General features: G+C 53.1%; 1 protein-coding gene across 8 annotated transcripts in view; it reads left to right on the top strand.

The window, feature by feature from the left end:
- Nav1 (neuron navigator 1) overlaps positions 1–22,483 on the top strand; it is a 255,598-nt gene that overhangs the window by 93,037 nt on the left and 140,078 nt on the right. For 7 of the 8 annotated variants that reach the window (XM_047520678.1, XM_047520679.1, XM_047520673.1 and 4 more), the window contains exon 4: positions 6,240–7,028. The exons of the other annotated variant lie outside the window; for it this stretch is intronic. In XM_047520678.1, the coding sequence (XP_047376634.1) occupies positions 6,240–7,028 (789 nt within the window). The remainder of the gene's footprint in view (positions 1–6,239; positions 7,029–22,483) is intronic. 8 annotated transcript variants of the gene reach the window in all.

Raw genomic sequence — 22,483 nt, 5'->3', positions numbered from 1 at the left:
TTGCCTTGAAGGGGCAAGGAGAGGGTTGGGTGGCCTTTCCTTAGTCCAGGGTTGCAAGAAAGGAGAAAAGATGCTGCTGGGACACCATCCCAGCAGCCTGGCTTCCATTCCACACGCCAGCTGCACTGTCTCTCGCCACAGGGTATTGAGAGGTCATTGCTGTTTACAATCCCCCACACATCTGTTCTGAGTCACGCATTCATTCATTTAATCAGTCGTCATTCACAAAATATTTTTGAAAGCCCACTATGTGCACAGGACTTTGATGGCTCTTGAGAACAAGTTCAACTAAAGATGGGTTCTTGGGAAACACGTCAGTGAATGATAAATGACAGCTGCGGATGTTAGGAAATTATTAAAAGTGGCTGCAGTGGACTCTGTGAAGAGTCGGGGAATGCATCCCTAAAGGACATGCATTTGGCCTCAAGAAGGGCTGCGGAGAAGAGAGAATGCTAATCCTTTCTCCAAATCCGGGTCCTCCTAAATCCTTCTCTATCTCAATGAACAGGAACTCCAATCAGAGTTGTCCAGGCCAAAATCCTTGGGGATGTTCTTGATTGCTCTCTTTCCCACACACCCACATTTGGCCTATCAGCAAATTCTAATGGCTTCAAAATATATCCAGAGTCTGACCATTTCTCGCAATCACTACAGTCACCACTCAGTTCCAAACCACCACCATCTCTCAGCTGGATTGTTGCAACTGCTTCTGTCCAGGAGCCCAGCAATTTGTCTCCACACAGAAGCCAAAGTGACCTTTTCAAGGAGGAAACCAGGTCATATCACTCTCCGCTCCAAACCTGCCAGCAGCTCACTCCCAAGTGAAAGGCCAAATCCTTGAAATGACCTAAAAGGCCCTCCACACACTGACCTCACGTCACATCCCTGACCTTACTCCTGCCACTGTCCCCTCCCTTCCTTTCTCTCTAGTCCTGCAGATCTTCCTGCTGTCCTTCAAACATGCCAAGCATATTCCCCCTCAGGGCCTTTGCTTGGGCCGTTCAATCTGGAAGTCTCTTCTCTCCCAGATGTCCACGTAGATGGCTCCCTCACCTTCTCCAGATCTTTTTTTATTTGAACCTGGGATTGAACTCAGGGGCACTCAATCACTGAGCCACATCCCCAGCCCTATTTTGTATTTTTTTTAGAGACAGGGGCTCAGTGCGTTGCTTAGCGCCTTGTTTTTGCTGAGGCTAGCTTTGAACTCGAGATCCTCCTGCCTCAGCCTCCTGAGCTACTGGATTACACACATGCACCACTGCACCTGGCTCAGATCTTTACTTAAATATCACCCTCGATGGAACCTTTTTTAGCCACAGTATGGAAAAGTCAACCCCCGCCCCTGGACATTTCACATTCCCCTTCTTGCTTTATTCTTTCTCTTTAGCACTCAGCTAACAGAAGCCAGCGTCTGTCTCGTTTATTTTTTGTTTATTCCCATGAGAATATAAGTTCCGTGAGGATAAGAATTGGGGTCTGTCTTGTCACTTGCCATATCCTCTGGCACTTCTAGTGGGTCCTGAGCAAGGCATGAGCAGGGGAAACTGGTTTTCTGGATGCAGATGAGATGTTCAAACATCAGCTACGTCAGCAGCCTCTAGCCCGGCCTTGCACACACTTTTGGTGCTCTAGACGTCCCTGCTGAGAAGTAGAGTGACGTGGGAAAATGGCATGGTGGAGAAAAGAGCAGAAGGAAATGGGAGGTAATGGCTGGAGGGCTTTCTATAGAGGCAGAGATGTTGGCATCTGCTATGGCCACAATGAAGACACCATATCACTGGGGTCTGAGCAGGACTGGAGACACCCCCACACCTGGCTCAGGGCGGGCAGGCTAGGTTCGCTGAGTCGTGTTTCTGGATCCCTAGCCCTTGCTCTCCATATCTGGACTGCGGGCACAGAAATCAAGGACGCCCTCCCTCATCCCTGCTCTGCCCTTAGCCCCTGAAAGAGCAGTGTGTGGACTCCCTTGTCCACTCCTCCCTCCCTCAAATCCCCACTCCTCCCAAGGTCACCTTGCAAGGTTAACAGTGGTGGGGGCAGCCTACTCTTCCATTGCACCCTATTTTCTCTTTCATTGCCTCCCCCAGCTCTCCTAACCCCCTTCTAACAGGCAATGAACCCAGACCCCCCATAGACTCCCTGAGTTACATCCGTTTCCAATTGCAGGGGTGTGAGAATGTAAAATCACACAGCATGCCTTTCCTTGGCCATAAGCCTACGTCTTCATTCCTCAAATTGCATTAAGTTATTGGTCAACAGATGTGGTCAAATCATTCATCCTATCTCCAGCCCAGAAACTGCCAATGCCTTCGGAAAGAGAGAAGTGGGGTGATAAGCCTGTCTTTGGGGAGCTAGAGATTGGAGACTTTCCTGATTCCTATTTTCCCACCTCCCCTTTAGAAAGTGGGTAGATCCAGCCCCACTGAATCAGGTTACTGACTCCACCAGCGCCCACTTCCTGCCCAGTCAGGCCTTTCCCTGTTCATATGGCCCCTCACCAGTGAACCATTCGAAGCCTGCCATTGTCACAGGATGGGTGGGAAAGGAGAAAATGGCCAAGTGGGAGTGCTTGGGGGGGCTTTGGGATAGTGTGACGGGGCAGGTCCCTCTCTTTTTAGGAATAACTTGAGGAAATGCTCTGCGCATATCGGCTTTATCATATTGGCATTATCGACTGATGCTGAAATGACTGTTGCCACGGCAGCAGAGCTCTCCAACTGCAGAAGAGGATGGTGGGAAACTCAGGGGATGTGAAAGGAATCAAAAAAGAGCCAGACCAAGTGAGAGGTCCCACTAGGGAGTGTCAGAAAGTTCCAGGATGCCAAGATGACTATTTAAAGGGAACACTACTTGGCCGTGGCAAAATCCTTTAAAGAATGAGAGGAGGAAAGCCTACTGTGTGGACAGAGGAAGGACTGGCGCTCATGGCGATTTCCATCTTAGAAACTGTCAGGTGATGTGTCACGTGGGAGGGAGGGGGCATGAGGTTTAGATGGTGGGGAGGAGGCTATGACTCTCTCTAGGCAACCTGTTCTTCTCCTCTCCATAAGGGGAATTTCAGGAGTTGTTTATGAGGGAAGAAAAAGGACTTGGGATTTGGGGAATATGATATCCCATGAGAGGAGGTACAGAGGAACAAAGAGGAAAACGGAAGAGCCACTAGGCTGAACTACATATCAAACGAGGGAGGGAGATAACCAGAAAGGAAGGCAGGCAGGCCAGGTCCTAGGAGCAGCCGGCATCCAGTGTCAAGGAAATGCAGATGGACAGAGCAACAAGTGGACTAGTGTGTCACAGCAACTCCAAAGACTTTCATCCACAGACGTGGATACCAGAGATGAGGGGCCAAATTCAGCAGGGAGAGGGCTGTGGCAGGGCACACTGGGTGGAATGGGTCACAGTGCACACGATGTTTTTCAGCCAGGATGATTACCAGTTAATTTCTCTTTGCAAAGGAGGAGATGAATTTATGTGTAGGAAGAAAGCTACAGACAACCATCAAGAGCTACTGTAACCTAGTAAATCAGACAATAGGCATCCTCAGACTCTCACATTGTTATTTTTAGGAAAGGTGTGATTGAATCAGAGGCATCTGAATTAGAGGATGACTGTACAAGGATGAGGACTTTGGAAGTGATAGGTTTGTGACTTTATTATAAGTGGCCTGTGGGATGGGGAAGGAAGGGAGTGGTCATATTTACTCAAAGATTTGGCATCAAAGTTGGGACTTGATCTCCAGCTTGAATTGGGATCTCGTGTTTATGCAGAAGCACGAGTATCTCCTGTGTCCCATGACTGGCCTCATCCCTTGGCTCTGTGCCTGGCCAAGTTCTGGCGTGATACCACTTACATCCCTTTAACCAGCTCCTTATTGCTGGTCATTTCCTATCAGGACTCATAAGCCCTTGCTCCACCCTGAGTTTCCTGAGTTTTGGAGTCCGGCCTCTGAGGACAGTCTGCCTTGTGCCCCTGCCTCAGGACTATCTGATAAAAAATTTCACACAACTCCTTTCCTCCACTGTTTTGAGATGGTGCCTCTTATCATTCCTGCCTAGCCATGATGAATGTGTGACATTGCTTTTTCACAGGGACCAGACTATCATTTCCCTAAGTCTTGTATTGTCTCGCTTGTATTCCCTGCCAGACATTGAGTTCCTTGAGGGCAGAATCTCCATTTTTTTTCCGTATCTCCAAGAACAGTGGAGGAGGGTCCATGCTTCTTACCAAACACCTCTCTGCTTGAGAATTCTATATTCTTAGTACTGGATAGGCACATCCTCTCTGCCAAGATCCCTGTACTTGAAAACTTTATGGTATGTCAGTCTAAACCTGGGATCATGGAAGCCAGGGAGTCTTGGGCTACCACCAGGACCAAAGGGTCATGCAGGATACTAATCCAATCTCTAGCATGGAGGCCTTGCAATCCACTTAGCCAATACTGCTGTAGTACCTGCTCTGCGAAAGTGCTGGAGAGAGAGCTCCTGTGCTGTGGGGAGACAGATGCATGCTCAAGTACCTCTCACAGTTAGGTAGACCTTGATGCTTCAAACTAGGAGAGTGGGTGAACCAGTAGACTCGGACACAGGGATCTTCAAAAATAGGGGGAAGGAAGGGAGAAGCTAGAAGATAGTGGTTGGGGTGGGGTGGGGTGGACAGTAATCTGATAGTTACCACATTCTGGCAGACTTCTTAGGACTTCACAATCCCCAGTGCATAGCATAGCTCCAGCTGGAGCCTGCCCTTCTGAAGCAAGCTTTGCATTCAGAATTCCCCTCCACTTTCTCCTGTCCCTCACCTCTCCTGAGAGCCTTTTGCTCTGTCAACCTGGCCTTGACTTGGGAGGACCTGGGAAGACTAGTAGTGTCGCCCTCTATGGAGGGATGGTCCTAGGTGAAATGCTGCCTGCTCCGTTTGGTTCTTGCTCCCCCTTTAGCCTATCCGGCTTCTCTGGGCCCAGGTAGGTGCAGAGAGAAGAGCTGGCTAAATGTATTTTTTTTTTTTTTTTAATGGTTCTGCAGCACTGCTTCAGCTGTGGCAGGTGAGGGACTAGTGCTCAGCCTCTTCCTGATTCCCTAGGCTTGACACAGGACTTTTAAGTTCCAATGCCATTTCACCAAGGAAGCTGGTATTATAACCACTGTAAGAGGGACAGACAACCAGAGGGGTTCAATGACTTTGACAAGGTCATGCAGTCAATCAGAATAGGAACCCAGTCTCCTCATCCCAAGGGTCAGTCCCTTCCTCCAAAGACCTCAGCTCCCTCCCCCCCAAGCCAGGGACCCTGTCTTCTCCAAGCCTCCTTGTCCTATCTCCTGTCCCCTACCTTCTGGGTCCAGGAGCACAACCTTGTGCCTCAAAGGCTAAAGTAAGGTAGGATGGGAAGGCATTTCCTGGGGGAAAAATCGAGGATGGTTCGGGTAGGGGGCAGGGACTTTCCCAACGTCTTTTCCAGGCCCCACTCTCTGCCCTTTATCCTGAACTGCCCTTTTTGGTCCCTTTTACCTGTACCCCCACATTTCCTCAATCGATCCTTTCTTGCGGATACTGCAGGGGACCACCCGTGCCCTCCAAGAACCTGCTCTGCCACTGCGCGGAAAGCGAGGAGAAATCCTGGTGGGATCCTTTATGTGCCCCCTACCCCCCACTCATCCGCCCCCGGAGCGCCGCTTGCAGATACCTCCCCCTCCCGAGCCAGAAATAGACACACACTCTCCCCCACCTCCCTCCCTTCGCGCACACTCCTCCCCTCCTCCTGTTTGCTCCCCGCCTTCGCCTCCCCTCCTTCCTGGGCTCGGAGCTGCAGCCTGCAGCCTCTACTGGAGCAAGGCGGGCGGGCGGAGTGCGGCGAGAGCGCTGCCGGGCAGTTGCACTGCCCGCGGGACTGAGAAGCAGGCGGGCCAGGGGGGTCGCGATCCCGCTCCAGGCTTCGATGGAGCCGCGGGGTTTCCATCTTTTCTTTGACTGATTTAAAAATTTTAATTTGTATTTTCCCCGCCCCGCCCCTTTTCCTCCGACCCCGCCCCATCGCTTCCCGGTTTCCCTGCTCTTTCCTTTTCCCGGTCTTCCTTCCCTGCGTTTCTTTCCCCGGCCCCCTCCGCTCGCCGGCCCCCTCCTCGCTTGCTCCCTCCCCCTTCCTCTCCCCTTCTTCCTCGGTTTCTTCCGTCCTTTCCCTCCCCCTCCTCCTCTGCCGCCGCCTCCTCCCGGCGCCCTCGCCCCCTCCCCCCGCCCCGTGCCTGCAGACGCGCGGATCGTCCATGCGCTCCTCGCGGGCAGAATGCTGGGCAGCAGCGTCAAGAGCGTGCAGCCCGAGGTGGAGCTGAGCGGCGGCGGCGACGAGGGCGCGGACGAGCCGCGAGGAGCCGGCAGGAAGGCGGCAGCGGCGGACGGCAGAGGCATGCTGCCCAAGCGCGCCAAGGCGCCGGGCGCCGGTGGCGGCATGGCCAAGGCCAGCGCAGCTGAGCTGAAGGTCTTCAAGTCCGGGAGCGTAGACAGCCGTGTTCCCGGCGGTCCACCGGCCTCCAACCTGCGCAAACAGAAGTCGCTCACCAACCTCTCGTTCCTTACGGACTCGGAGAAGAAGCTGCAGCTCTATGAGCCCGAGTGGAGCGACGATATGGCCAAGGCACCCAAGGGTTTGGGCAAGATGGGGTCCAAGGGCCGCGAGGCTCCGCTGATGTCCAAGACGCTGTCCAAGTCTGAGCATTCACTCTTCCAGGCCAAGGGCGGCCAGGCGGGCGGCGCCAAGACCCCCCTAGCTCCTCTAGCGCCCAGCCTGGGAAAACCCAGCCGGATCCCGCGCGGACCTTATGCGGAGGTCAAGCCGCTCAGCAAGGCGCCAGAGGCGGCGGTGAGCGACGACGGCAAATCGGATGATGAGCTGCTCTCCAGCAAGGCCAAGGCGCAAAAGGGCTCCGGGCCTGTGCCCTCCGCCAAGGGCCAGGAGGAGCGCGCTTTCCTCAAGGTGGACCCCGAGCTCGTGGTAACTGTGCTGGGCGACCTGGAGCAGCTGCTCTTCAGCCAGATGCTGGGTAAGTCGTGCCGCCCCGCCCCACCCCGCCCCTGGCTTTCTCCTGGCCAGCTGCAGGAGAAGGTGCTAGGTGGTGGGGGTGGACGAAGCTTCCTCCCCTGCCCCAGCGCAGTAGGGCTCTCCTGATCACTGGTCACATTAGAAGGGGCATTGAGCCCAGATGTGCAGAGCTGACCCACCTCTAGATGCGCATGGCCAAAGTATGTCTTAAAGATGTTACCTGGCTGGAGTCCAGGCTCTACTCTGGCCTGCGTGAGGTGGACCTGGACAATGGGGTGAAGGACTTAGGTTCTCAGACATAGAGACCATTGGTTTCCATTGGTTTCCTCGAATTTTAAAGTCCAGAATTCTAATGTGGCAAAATCTGGGGCTGGTGGAGACCACAGCTGTGGAGTGGTCTGCACTCTACAAGATAGCATCCAGCACTGGCAGGGAAGCGTTCAGGGAGAGCCTAGATCCAGAGGACAGATGTGAGGAGAGCAGATGTGAGGGCTACTTGGCCCTACAGCAGAACTGAGGCTCCACTTCCTCTGGATCCCGGGTGGGAGTGTGAGTCGGATTTCCCGGGTGTGGGGGGTTCTGGCAAGGAGAAGCGTCTGGGGCCAAGGGGCGGGCGGACAGCCAGCTGCGCGCATCTGGATGCGCCTCCTATACCTCAGTCCCGGTTCTAGCTCCAGACCCTACCCCCACTCCCACCCCTGGTCGTTTAGGGGAAGGTCTGGGCTTTTGCACCCAGACCTCTGTTTGACGGGGCAGCCTTTGCCCTTTGGCTAATGGAAGCCGAGCGGGCGGGAACGGAAGAACAAAGCTTGCTTGGGTGGAGGAAGCGCAGAGAGCTGCTCCATTGTTCTCCGAGCCCGAAGAGTTCATGCAAAAAAACCCGGAGTGGGCCTTGGAACTGCGCTGCTTTCCCTAGGGCCGGTGCCTTTACAGTGGGACAGATCCAGGATGTGCAGGACACAAGGCTGCGGTGCCTTGGGAGCCCGCATGGGCGGTGCTGGGGCCACCGGAGGACAGCGGCAAGGCCTGGAGCCCAGGCGAATCGCCTTGGTTGAGCGGACTTGTTGCGGTAGCTGGAATGTGGGTCCTCAGGCGCTGGCGCCTTGGGACCCAGCTTCCCAGTACCCTGCAGGCCGGCGGCCCCGCTGGGGGCTGGGAAGGGGCGTGTCGTGGCGCGTGTGAAGGGGCGGGGTCAAGTGATGGGCGAACCGGTGGGGACGGGTGGATGGGTGGATGGGTGGATGGGTGGATGGATGGATGGATGAATGGATGGAAGGAAGAACTCGCCTGGCTCCCCAGGAGAATGCGAAGCTGAGAGAGATCTGTTCCTCCTGCTGCAGGTTTCCTGCCCCACTCCGGTCCCCCGACTCCTGTGGGGTCCAGATGAGGGTCCCTTGACCAGGGACAAGGATTTGGTCTCTATGAGAATCCACCCTCAGGAAAGAGACTGCAGATGGGTTTTGCAGAGGCAACCAGGAAACTGGACAAGGGCAAAAAGGGAAGAGCAGTCTTGTCCCTGGGGAGCCCCCTGAAAGCTCTGGCCTCAGTAGGGGAGAGTAGAGGTGGAGGTGGGGGTGCACCAGTGACAAGACAGCCTCTCCCTGGAAAGGGAACTTGCCACCCTGTGCTCACTGCCAGCTGAGTCTGCCAGAGGCCCTGCCCTGAAGGAGCTTGCAGTCCAATGGGGCAAGACAGTTACTAAGAAGACAAATGAATAAAATAATTCCAGGCACTGAGGAGGACTGTGGAGAAGTCCTGGATTGTGTGTTGGAGAGATACTGGGAAGGGCAGGCCTGCTCCAGGCCTTTCGAAGGAGGTGATAATCCAATTGTGACTGCAGCTTGAGGAGGAGGCACCAGGCCGGCTGGGAATGAACACTGCCTGAAGGACTAAGAGGAGTCTGGGAGAGGAAGGGACCTTCACTGTGACTTGGGCAGAGGAAAGGAGGATAGGGGCATGGAGTAGCAGAGGGCACAGACCCACTTTCAAGGTCAGGGCTTCCCCTGATTGGTTGGCTTAGCTAATTTGGCCCTTCCTAGACCTGGCAGTCCCCGTACTACCTCAGGATCTGGGCTGTCAGTTGCTTCTCAAAGGGGTAACCATGGAAACCCTAACAGATAATCCCAGAGCTGGTTGAGGGTGTCAAGGAGAGCTGAACTGTCGTCCCTTATGTCTGCAGTGCATGGGTCAGCAAAGCTGGCCTGATGACCTTATGGAGGGTTGAGAGGCTTCCCTCACAGGTGGAGGTGCAGGGATAAAGTCTGAGGAGCTTGCTCGACTGTCACCAGCTGAGATTACTGAGGGGGGTGGTGTGGGTCCAGGCCCTGGAAGGCAGTGCTTGACGTCAGATTTGAATGCCTCTGATAACTCTAAGCCAAGCTCTTCGGTGTGAAGGTAGAGATGGAGAATGGACTGACCAGGTGGGGGTAAAGGGAACAGTACAGCCAATCAGCCTCCCAGGGCTGTGAGGGTGTTCCCAGTGTGGGGACAGGCCCTTGGTGGAGAGCAGGGTGGCCTCTGAGGAGAATGGCCATCCTGATGGTGGATGAAGATACAGGGTATTTGTCTGTACCCATGAAGCTCAGTGTCAGGTTATGCTTATTCCCTGAAACTACCTCAGACTCAAGAAGTTGCCTAGATCTAATTTCTGAGACAGAGAGTGTGGGGAGGTGAAGCAGCCCCAAAAAAGAGCCTTTCTGGAATAAAGGGGAAGGAATGAAACCTGATCATGCTCTTTCCAGAAATCAGCTGGGGCCCAGATGGCCTAGGCAGGCTCCCTGTCCCTTCTCCAGCCTCGTAAGCTGCCAAGTAACCAGGGTCTCCCTGGGGAACTGCAGAAACTTAGAAGACTGAGGAGTAGGTCCCAGAGAGAAAGGGACCAATTCCAGGAATAAGATGTCTTTGGAACCTGGCCGATTGTACACATCAGGTAATTTGGCTCCCAGAAGGCCGCCAGGCCTGCACCTAGGGCAGGGCAGGAAGCTGTATTCCATGTTTGCCTATCCAGAAGTCTTAAGCTCCTCTTCTGAAACTCAGTTTCCCCATTTGTGAGTGAAAGAGAGCCTCCCATGACTCTTTTGTACCCTTTAGGGATGGGCGTGGCTATTAAACCTTGAAAATGTCCTAAGTGACTTCAAGAGAGCTTAGATTAATGCAGAGCCCTCAAATACTGCGGAAACATCCCAAACCACACTCTTCCTCCTCATTGGCCATGGCCCCACAGAGCTCAAGTGAAGTTGGTCTGTGGACTCCCCAAAACATTGAGCTTTTTCCCCCTTGGTCCTCCTGGAAAAAGGGACAAGGTGGAGCAGGTAAGACTGCTCAAGGTCAGGGTGTGAAAGAGCCTGGGAACTTGGAGTTCCTAGTGATACTTCCCCACAGAAGATGTCTGGCGCCTACCCCAGGGTTACCATGACAACATTTAGGCCCTCAGAAGCACAGATCAAATAGAATTGAGGAAGAAAGGCAGGAAGCTACCCATTTCTAAGCCACTTGGTTGCTGTGGATTTGGGGGCGGGGTGGAGGGAGAGAGTTCCTCCAGAAGATGTGCTCTGGGATGCTTTGAGTAGTAGGAGGATGAAATGTCCTTTATATTCAGTGCTTTAGGGGGCTGGGTGGGTAGGAGAGATGTCGTTAATTCCCCAAAGAATGGCAGACAGGTATGTGTGCAAACTCAACCAGCACCTGTGTTAGGGGCTCCACCCAGAGCCATTCCAGATACTTCCAGGCTTCCCTGAGGCCTGGCAGGAGAGTGTGACCAAACTCACCTCTGCCCTTCCCCTGGGCAGCAGTAGCAGTGCTAGAGAAGGCTTGAGGTGTCACCTGCAGGTGAGTGTGGGCCAGGTGAATCAGGAATTGGTGCAGAACCTTGGAGCTGTGAGGCCTCCCTCCTTCCTCAAGTTTGGTGCTGAGAAATTTCTTTTCCTACTATGTCAGGATGTTTTCTTCCAAGGCCAGACTTGGGTCTCCATCCAAGAATGGACAAGAGGTCCTGCTACTCTGCTCTGGGCTTTGGCTTCTTCAGACTGCTTCAGCCAAAGCTGCTATCACAAGGCAGCCTGGGCTGTGCTTCTGAGAGTGACAAATGGGAGGATGAGTAGGTGGTAGGGGCAGACCCTCCACCGTGGGGAGAAGGTCCAGACTGGACAGAAGTGCCCAAAGCTGCTGTGGTTCCCCAAAGCATTAACCAATCCAGGGAGATGCCCTTTACTGGTGGCTCTGCCCCAAGGCCGCAGGCCCCCTCTAGACCTAGACTGACTGCATAACAGAGCCAAGTCACCTGGAATCCTGGGGTGTTTCCTGACACTTCCCTCTTGTTCCAGTCCTCCTCAACTCTCTGCCGGATCTGCTTCTGGGTCTACCACCACTCACCTCCTACTTGTTCGCTCTCTGTCCCCTACCTAAGCTTCCTCTCTGCTTGCTAACCTCCAGTCTTGCCCTCCCCTGCTGCTGTCCCTCCACACACTCACCCACACCTGACAGCCTCTGACCCAAGGGCTCGAGGTGCAGGTTGTTTCAACAGCCTCAAAGGAGAGCCCCTAGGGACTGTAACTGCAGCCCAGCACCCTGCTGCTCAGCCACGCTGCAGCACTCTGCAGTGTCTCCCTGGACAAGCCGTGAGAGACAAGTCCCCTCCTCTCTGCAGAGCACTCCACCTCCCTCAGCCTTCCCTGGGATGCCATAGAACCACAGAATGGAAATTGTCTGGTTGAGCCACCCACTTAAAGCTGAAACTAATCCCATCATAGGCAGGTGGGTGTTCTGTTTACACACTCCTGGTGACAGAGGACTCACTACCTTATTTTCCTAGAAAGCATTCATTATTAGAAAGATCTTTTTTTCTGTTGAACCAAGATTCTGTTTCCTGAGAATTTCCACCGTGGCGGTCCAGATTTGCTCTCTGGATCCTTGTAGATTAATTCAGCCTGCCTTTTAGATTTTTTATATTTGAGGTCAGATACCTATGCAAGCTCTAGCCCATTTTTCTTCCCTATTCCTGTCTCTTTCCATTTGTCCTTTTTTTAAGTAAGACCTGATGGGGGAGGAGCCTGACCTGTTCACCTGGTTCTCAGGCCCAGTGAAATCCAGCCCCCCAGGTGGATCACACTCCCACCTCTTCATAGAGTCTGTGTCTCAGGGTGGCTCCTTGCTGGGGGCCTGCACCACCTGGCTGCATTCTCTCCTGGCCCAACCCGGAAGCTGTGCTCTCCTCTGCCTGCAAACCCTGTGCTAGGCAACCAGCAGAGGGGAAATGGACGCCACATGTTTCTCATTTGCACTGGCTGACCTCCCTCCACACCTTGTTTGGATTACCCAGATGTTTTTGATGTCCTGGGAGCCTGCAGCCTTCCCTCTCATGCACAGGAAGGGCCAGGGGCCAGCCTAGCTCACTACCCTGCGTGGGCAGGCTCCCTCTGACAGGAGACCCTTGAGTGCTGGGTCAGCCCTGAAGCAGACATCCCCTCCTACACCTTCCCCAACACTGCCCCTTCTGGGGCCTTGGAAGCAGGAGAGCAGAACCTCCTGGGATCCGTTCCACCTCCTTTAATGAACTTCAGTGAAGTTTCTGCTTCCTTCTGGGCAGCAGAGATGAGGGCACAGACTGAGAAGATGCCCAGGAACTGTTTATATCTCCCCACCAGAGGCTGAGGCAGGAGTAGAGTTGTGCCAACTGAGGGTGTGTCTGGTATGGCTGTCCACTGTGGGCACAGCCGGGATAAGCAGGGTGGACTGGCAGCTTGTCATCTTTTATATGCAACTTTTGGGCCCAGATGTTATGACTCTGCACGCGCAGGTGCAAATTGCAAGGGTGGGAGCCTTGTCCAGTGCTGAGCTGGGGAGGAGAGGTGGAGCACAGCCCATCTGCAGGTCTCAGGTTCACCCCCAAGGGCTTTGGTTCCAGTTCTGGCGCTTGCTGTCAACGCCGCTGTACATCCTGTGCTCTACATAGGTTCTTCTCCAACTCCGCTCCAGCCAAACCTCAGCAAGGCAGCCAGGGCGGGGCCGGGGCAAGCCCTTGCCCTGAGCCATCCGGCATCTATTTTAGACATCTTGATGATACATTTCAGGGCCACTGGAGTGGGTGTTTCCTCCAGACTCTTCTAATTTCTGGGTGGCAGCTCTTCCCCTGGGTTTCTCAGGGTGCTCACTCCTGTGACTTGGGGTTGTGGAGACCAAGAACAAGGGCAGGTCCAAGTCCTGATGTGCTGTGAATACTCCCACTTCTGGTCCCTGTGGAGCCCTGGAGTTGTCCGAGGACTATCCATCTGGGGTATGGCTGTTGGGTGTAATCTGGCCTAGGAGACTGGGTGTCATAAGCTCCAGGTGTTCCCACCGAGAGCCAGGGTTGTGAACTGTGAGCTTGGGCTGAGTGGTAGGATGGGAAGTGCTGACAGAGCCAGACTCAGGCAGGTGTGGTGGAAGGACCTGGGTGACTAGGTTGGCAGGCAGCATAAACCCCTGCAGGGTGGGCGAGGTTGGGTGTCAGGGTGTCAATGCAGGGTGTGCAATGGATGGTGTGTTCACTTGGATCAGTGCAGGTAGACCCTTGCACACTCACTGGCTTCCAGCACGTATGTACATACTGAAGGTGCATTTGTGTGTGTGTGCGTGTGTGTGTGTGTGTGTGTGTGTGTGTGTGTACAAGAAATGGACAGGTTTAGAAGAGTATGAAATACAGCAGTGATGAAACAACTTCCCCCAAACAGACCCTCAGGCGGAGGCTGCAGGGGTTCAGACTACTGGCTCCCTTCCCAGAAAAGTGCTGTAAGTGCTGGTTACTCCTTGGACTCTAAAGACATAGACTCTCTTTGCCCTTGGTGACCCTAAACAAGCCCTTCCCTTTTGGGGATGCTGGCAACCAGCCAGGAGGCCCTGCTTTCTCTCTGTGGAGTCCCTAAGGTGCCATGGGCCATGAGATTCTAATACCCCCACAACCGAGCAGCTGCCTGCAGGCACCCTGGTACCCCACTCTTCTATGCTGCTACCCTGCCAAAAAATCTCTACGATAATCTAATAATACTTTTTACCAGTCATTTGGCATACCAGAGGCATTGTTTTGTTTTGTTTGTTTTTTCTTTTGGTACTAGGGACTGAACCCAAGGATACTTACCACTGAGCCACATCCCCAGCCCTTTATTTATTTATTTATTTATTTAGGGGAGTACTGGAGATTGAACTCAGGGGCACTTCCCCACTGAGCCACATCCCCAGTCCTATTTTGTGTTTTATTTAGAGATGGGGTCTCACTGAGTTGCTTAGCACCTCGCTTTTGCTGAGGCTGGCCTCACACTTGCAATCCTCCTGCCTTGGCCTCCTGAGTTACTGGGATTACAGATGTGTGCCCTGGCGAGGCATTGGTCTTATTCCTTATATATCCTAAATCACTTAATGCTCACAATTATCTCATGATCCTAATTACAAATGAAGAAACTGAGGCAATGAAATTTAATCTGCCCAAAGCAATTGAGCCGCAGAGCCAGGCTTTGAATGTAATCCAGAGGATGTAGTCCTTCCAGGAACCTCAAGATCCCCCCAAATGTGTTTGATTCCATTTAATTCAGGAGCAGCTTGTCAAGCAGTGGGTAGGGGCAAACCACCGTGCTCCTGAGATGGAGGTTTGGGGCTGGCATGCTAGTCTGACAGGCAAGATGAGGAGAAAAGACGTGCTCATTCTCAGACACGGTAGAATGTGGCCTGTGTGACAAAGCGAGAGAAAGCAACGGAGGAGAGCGAGGCCCCTGGAGCTAGAGTCCGGCTCAGGTGTGTGAGACACATACAGAGGGTGGGGGTGGGCAGGGACATGCTGTGCAGGGTTATCATGCTTTAAAAAAAAATTTTATGAGAGCATTACCATTATGCATAGTAGTTGGGTACATTTAGACAAAATCATACTTGCAAGGAATTTGATTTCAATCCTATTTCCCCCAGGATTGACATAGTTTTGAAAGGAGGACAAGACTGTGGTAGTAGAGACAGAGGGCCTGGAAAAGAAAAGGGCTTGATGGTTGGGCAGTGAGGCTGGAAGGGAGCAGAAGAGACAAGACTGCAGAGGCAGCTGCAGAAGTGTCGCGGCTGGTGGCAGTGAGCGTGCTGGGCCTTGACTACAGGCTCCGGGCAGACAGTTGAACGGAGGAACGCAAATAACGGTTTGTCCCCAAAGGATCCCCCACACAGTCCTGTGTCTCCTCCCTGCCTGGAGCCGTGGCTGAGTGAAGAGCTAAGCCAGCCCTGTGGTTCCACACCTCTTCACTCAGGCAAGACAGCCCCTGCAGTTGCCCACGGGAGGACCCTAGGGAGAGGACGCCTCTGTGCACCAAGGTTGTCGCCTCGTCAGTAGCAGCTCTGGTGCGACTCCACTGCCCAAGGGGCAGCGCTCTACCCTGACCAGGGGTTGGTCCTCCACTGCCTTAGCTCTGCAGGTGCCCTGTGGAAGGCAGATCTGCTGCCCACTGCACATGAACCAGACGTAACAGAACCCAGACCTGAAGCCTGTCTGGACTAGACGGTGGAGCTGGTCAATTGCTTGCAGTTTTGAAGCAGACTCAAGTAGGGTGGGAGCCACATGTCAGCTCCTTAGTCACTTGTTTGATCCAGGAAGTCTTCCTGAAAGAACAGGAAGTTGGGGAACCATTTAAATGAATCAGGGTCTTGGCGCTGGGGGAGAAGGTACTTCTGTCATCTCACTTTGTTTGAACAGAGGTAGGAAGGCTGGCAGGGACGTGGCTGGCTGGAGCCCTCAGAGCAGATGGTGTTTCAGGGAGCAGAGGAAGCAGGCCACCCTGGGCAGGAGGGCGCTCTTACTCTAAGCTCAAGCCTTCCTCTGCCTCTGTTCCTTTGGGATGCTACCAGGCTCTTCCAGCTGCCATGCCCAGGGTTTGCCATGATTTCTGTTGGTATAGGAACCAGGGTGTTTGCCATAGAGGATCTGATTTTACTATGGAGTCTAGGTGTCCCCAGCAGGCGTCTTAGTGTTCAGTGTTTGCCATAGGGTTTAGGCCCTGCTTTACTCTCTTTATTTTATTTTATTTTTTTGGTACAGGGAGATTGAACCCAGGAATGCTCTACCACTGAGCTACATCCTCAGCACTTTAAAATTTTTATTTTGAGATGGGTCTTGCTAAGTTGCTCATGCTGGTGTCAAACTCATGATCCTGCCTCAGCCCCCTGAGTAGCAGGGATTGCAGGTGTGGCCACCGTGCCCAACTGCCTCACCGTCTTCATGTTTTCACAGGACCTTGATGATGGTGTAGCGTCCAGGGTGGCTGCAGCATTCATGACACGGTCTCTGTCCTCCTGCTCCTGGCTGCAGCACTGGGGAGAGGGAGTGGACAACAGGGACACAGCCACGCCTGTCCAGGGCAGGCAGGCCTGCAGCCAGGGCCACTGCTGCTCCTTCTGCCACAGTGATGGCAGCACCAATGAGGGGTGACTTTCCTCCGCTGCAGGACAGGGCCCAGTTCCTGTGCTGCCTGATACCCAGCCAGGAGCTTTTGGTTGCTGCTCAACAGGCAGCGTGGGAGGCTGGTGCTGCTTCTGCTACTAACACAGGGGATCCACTGGACTCCCAGGAGCATTAGGACCACACCTCCAAGGAGGGAGACCTGGTGGGCACCCCAGGCCTTTCTGAGGTCCCTCAGCCCTTTCCTGGTTTCAGAGCCAAGGGCCTGGCTGTGGAGTTTGGGCTTCCTGAAAGAAAACACTCAATCCTGAGATCAGTAACAATAGTGACTAACATTTATTGAGCACTTACTGTTTGCCATCTGTGTTGGGTGTTTGGTTTGTATAATCCCATCTCATCCTCAGAATGAGATATTATTCAAAGGATTTAACAACCCTGGGAGGCTGTAACCCTGGAGTCCACCCTGGGCAGGGGGATCCTATTATGTCAGGTATTGTATCTGTGATTGGAGGCTGAGGACTGTGAGTTCAAAGTCAGCCTCAGCAACTTAGCGAGGCCCTAAGCAATTCATCGAGACCCTGTCTCTAAATAAAATACAAAAAAGGGCTGGGGATGTGGCTCAGTGGTTAAGCACTGCTGGGTTCAACCCTGGTACCCCCCCCCAAAAAAAAAAAAGTCTGTGATTGGTGGACTGTGGTGGTTCCAGAGGAAGGCCCCAGGGACCTAAGTGGCAAGGGGCACACAAGAGAGCTTAAAGAAGCACACACTTACTCCTGCAGAGGAGTGTTTCATAGTAGTTACTGGGTGGCCTCACTGGTGCATTTCTTTTGGCTGGTAACCCCACTATTACACAAGCCTTAGATATGAGAAAACTTAGTAGAACCTAAAGAATGCCAGGCAGCTTACCCAAAAGCATGTGGCAAGTTCCTGTCACCACGAACTGACTTCTGCCCCTGGTCTACGTGGCAGAACAAGGATGCCCACGGCTCTGTGCTGAGATTTGAGCAAGGCTTGACTCAGGCTCCTGATTTAGCCACTAGGCTTGCATGACAAGCAGCAACTCTGCTGCCCTTGCCCTCTCCATCTTCTAGAACTTAGGCTCAGCCAGGCTTGCCTTGGTCCTGAGAGCCCAAGTCTAAACGACTTGGTTCTCTCCTGCCCTCTGCAAACATTCCTCGGTGCTGACTCTTGGCCAGGGACCCTGCTCTCCAAGGCTGTTCCTGTCCATTGTGGGAAGCACAGGTGGGGAGTTCTGGCACAGTCCTGGCTAGTGCTGGACAGAGCCGAGACCTGGAGCTGCAGAAAGGCTCTCAGAGGCTTCCCAGGTGGATGCAAAAAAAAAAAGACCTAGGTGGCCTGAATGAGTCACGAAGAGTGGGGGCCCACAACGTCAGCCTAGGATAAACTGTTCCTCTCGCCCCTCTGACTGTGAATCCTGAATCTGTCACTCACTAACTGTGGATCTTGAATAAGCCACTTAACTGCCTGAGCCTCAGCCTCCTTATTGGTAAAATAGGGATTAGACTCCCCAGTGTCCAGATCTGGAAGGACTGGATATGACATCGAATGGGCTGGTGTTGCAGATGTCAACCCTTCTGCATTTTGGGGTACAACTTTCACTTTCCCTCCCCCTCCCCCTCTGCCAGCAGCCCCCGATTTCTAGATTATATTTTCCATGAAGCTGCATCTAGGGGGGACCTTGGCTTCATGGAAGATCTGAGACTTAGGATATTTATCACTTTTTGTGTTATGCACCAGGCATTGTTCTAAGCCCTTTATATACAGTAATTCATTTAATTGCCTGAACAACAGAATTAGATACTATCCCCACCCCGCACCCATTTTACCAGTGAGGGAACTGAGAGATTAAGTAACTTCCCCAAGGTCACACAGCCAGAAAGTGTAGGGGCCTGGGTATGAGGCGGGGTATGACGCCCAGGCAGTCTGCCTTGAGTACCTGCTTCTTTAACCAATGGGCCATACTTCCCACTTGTGGAGGGAGGAAGCGCCCTTGTAGGGTCCCACAGTCATGGCAAACCCTCCTAGGCAGCTGCCCAGACCCCTTATTACAAACAGGGGGGTCCCACACTGAGGTCTCCTGTCAGAATTTTGTGGCTCTGGAAACTGGGAGCCTAGCACATCCCTAGGACCCACTTGGGTAACCTGCTGCCTGGCTGGGGACATTTTGTGGGGTCTGAGGCTGATATATTTTCACACCATTTGCATGCACATTTCCACCCTGCAGACCCTTTCTGATGGTTCCAGAATGGCCAGCATGTCTGCTCCAGGGGATGGTTGTGCACCAAGACTTTGGAGTCTGACCTTGGCCTGGAGCCCCATGTGCGCCTGGGTCCCTGATTATCTGGGTGATAGGAAGCACTGGAGTCATGCATATGAAGGTCTTTACAAACTCTAATGCCCACTGGTCGACTGTCTGTGGCACTCTTTGACCTTATGCCTCATCTATAGAGTGGGGCCCACCCTGCACTTGCAGGTGATTGTAAGGATCCCATAGAAGAGTAGGAATAGAGCACCTGGCACAGACTAGTGATCAATAAGTAGTTCACTGCTCATCTTCCCCACAGGCCTGCAGTCATCTTGTCCTTCCTCCTCCTAACCACTGTGGCTCTTCCCATCCCATCAGGGGTGACCAGTAGTCCCAATGGATTTCATTCAGAGTTTGGCTCCAGTTATTGACCCTATTTCAGTTCAGCTCTGATATCTTGCTCAGACTCTTAGATATGCATTTTGAATCCCACTGGGGCCAGATTTGACTAAAGAGAGAGAGAGAGAGAGAGAGAGAGAGAGAGATTTTATTGTAGGACACAGAGCTATCCTGCAGGGCTGGGGTTCAGGAATCAGACAGGTTTCTAGGGGAAAAGGAGTCAATTTTATCCAGCATCTTCGCCTCCTCAGCATTCTTCATTTATTTATTTTTTTTGGTGCTGGGGATTGAACCCAGGGCCCTGTGCTTGCAAGACAAGCATTCTACCAACTGAGCTATATTGCCAGCCCAGCATTCTCACTTTGCTCCTTGGTTCTTCCCTACGCATCTGATTCATCTCCTTTTGGACCGCAGGCTGACTCCTTCCCCAGTCCGTCCACGTGGCAGAACAAGGATGCTCGCAGTTCTGTGCCTCCTCTGTCCGATAGATCAGCCAGTTTACCCAAGGGGATGGGGAGCGCGTTCTGATGGGCCCATCAGGAGACAGGAAGTTTGTTCTGCCTGAGGTTTTTAAGGTTATATGTCAGCCCAGTGATTATTTAAACTGTGATGAAAAGAAAATAGCAGAAACTATGAAAGAAGCGTGCAGACCGTGATGTGGGGAAGATTGTCAAAGGACAGCACTTTCGGTTTGTTTATTACCCATTCCCAGCCCTGAACCCAGGCCTGGCTCCCATCTAGATCAGGGTGAAAACTGGCAGCATCCTCATTTCTGGGCAGGGATGGACACTCAGGCCTGATCCGTGGCTTTACCGTGGGATTTCTGCATTCCAGTGGCCAACAACCCCCCTGATGGTCTTCGTAGGTTCCGCCCAAGACTGAGACATAAAATCTACCCCAGGGGCCTGTTATCACACAGCTGGAAAGACATCTGGGGAGGATTGAGGCCAAGACATCCTGGCTTCTCCTTCTCTCATGGGGGAACAGGTGGATGAGCTTGGTGCAGACGCCCTATTTCCCGCAAGCTTGAGGCTGGGGCTGGGGTAACAGGGTGTTGGGCTGGAGGGAGGGCGCATGGCTTTGCCTTAGTGGGTGGGGTGTCCAGTGGCCGATGGGAAGAAACCTGCCACAGAGGATCTAACCCTCCTTCTGAGCTGGAGGAGCCCAGCTGATCCTGGGCAGAGGATGGATTCTTGCCATCTTCCCACACTCCACCAAGATTGGATTTCCCCTTGAAATTGTATCACTGGATCACAGTTGTAAAGTTCTCAGCCTCTCAACTCAAGCTGTTCACAGCAATCCAAGTCATTGCTCTTGTTCTTTTGGGATCTTGGGAGGGAGGACACAGAATATAGTGGCCAAATGCATAGGCTCTGGGGTTAGAGGACCTGAGTTCCAATCTTTATTCTGTATTAACTAGCTTTGAGACCCTGGGCCATTTAACTTCTTTTAGCTTCATTTTCCTCATCTGTTAAATGAGTTCAATAATATCTAGGTTATAAGGGCCAGAGGCGTAGCCCCAGTCTACCTTATAGGATTGCCGTGATGATTACATGAGGTAATGCATTAATGCAGTCAGCACGATGCCTAGCACACTGCACAACAGCCCACACAGGAGAGTTTTGCGGTATTTCATTGTTGTCTAGCTTCCACTCCTCTCTGGGTTGGAGGAAAGAGACACCGCTCCTGTCCTCAGGGACCCCACCTGAGTCTGAGGTGGGAGACGTGAGCCTGGTCCTCAGGAGCTCACTGTCCTGATGAGGAAGACAGCCCTACACTCAAGCATCCTCTAGCCAGACAGGGACACTCGGGTCTTGTCTCAGGGCTCTCCTGTTCTGGTGACGGAGGCACAACCCCTGCACTCGGCAACCCTCAGCCTCTTTCTGCAGAGTCCTGTGTTTCCTGGACTCTTCCTCTTGAACTCCAACTGCCTTTAACCTGCCCCTTTGTCACCAACCTGCCATCAGCTCACCTGCCCCCTTCTTTCTCTCCTGTCCCTGTCATGCTGTCTCTTCAGGTCCGTGTCCATCAGGTGACTGGTTCATCAGACCCTGTCTGTGTGATCCAGCCTGTGCTTAACAAATGTCACCCCCAGGATGCTAGCTCCTTTCCAGACGCCACCCAGACTGCACACACAAAAGCCAGACGTGTCAGTGTGCGTGCGCGCGTCTGCCTGAGATCTGTGTTTGCTTGAGAAGCGCCAGCATCTTCCCACCCTCTGCTCTTCCTTTCCCACCTTCTCTCCGAAGTGCATCCCCGTTCTCCCACCCCACCTCCTCTGCCACACTCAGGAGATCCTCCAGGTTGCTACCAAGTGGCGTGGGCCACTCTGCCGACTAGGACTGCTCTGCGTTCTCCATTTCTCCCTTCCTTTCTGGGGCCAGCGGGGCACATTTTGCCTGAGTACAGTCTACTGTCCTTGGGTCTCCAACCCTGTCTTCCTGGTGCTCATGGTTAAGAGTCCAGCTGCTGTCCTAGAAATTAGATGCTGGTGCTGGGGCCTCCTGGAAGCAGGGCCCACTCTCTTCCCACCCTCTGTCTCTTCCCCACTCACCACTAGCTCTCCCAGGTGTAGGAGACCACCAGGTGCAGGACAACCTTGGCAAAGCTTCCTTCTCGCCTCATCTCTGCAGGGCCCAGGGCAGAGCACAGGTGGGCAGGTAGAGGCCCTCTCCCAGGGGTAGCGGGTCGCTGTTGGGCTTCCCTTATTGAGAGACAAAGAGTAGTAGGCACCAGGATGCTCAAAACTCCTGGTTCCTTTTCCAAGTCTCACCGTGGGAGAATCCTCATTTAGAGGCCAGACTTGCCTCTGCCTCTTGCCCGTTCCCAGCCTGACAGCAAACCTGCCGCCTGTTGGAGTTTCTGCCATCCACGTTGCAAATACCCTCATCTCTCCATTATCTCGGTTAGTGTCAAAGGAAAAAATGAGAGCCACTTGTCTGTCTTGAACCACCCTTCTTGAGATTTTGGGATAGCAATTTTCCTTTTCTGATTTCTGGTCACTTTTGACTAAGACTGGTATCCATCTGGATTCCCTGGAAGTGAAGAAGGCAGGGAGCTGAGTTAGTGGCCAGGTAGGTTCCAGTGGATGGGGACCTGAGGTCAGGGGAGCAGGTAGCCAGGGGGAGTCCCACCAACTTCTGGATGACACCTTTCCAACACTCCCATTCCTAGCCACACTGAGTCCTGGGAGCCGCCCTTGGAGGGACTGGGGAGGCCACCCCTTCCCTCATCTCTTGCCTCTCTCTTGCTCCTTGCCTTCCATGTGTTCAGGGAATGCAAACTGACTCGGGCATCAGCCTGAGCCAGACATCACTGGAAACGGACCCATCTCCATGCCACTCTTGTCTTGCCTCCTCCTCAAAAAAAAAAAAATAAATAAAAAATAAAG

Source organism: Sciurus carolinensis, chromosome 12 (genome assembly GCF_902686445.1).
Source record: "Sciurus carolinensis chromosome 12, mSciCar1.2, whole genome shotgun sequence".
Classification (NCBI taxonomy): Eukaryota; Metazoa; Chordata; class Mammalia; order Rodentia; family Sciuridae; genus Sciurus; species Sciurus carolinensis.
Note: the sequence above shows the minus strand (reverse complement) of the source record. Positions and strands in the feature narration are given on the sequence as shown.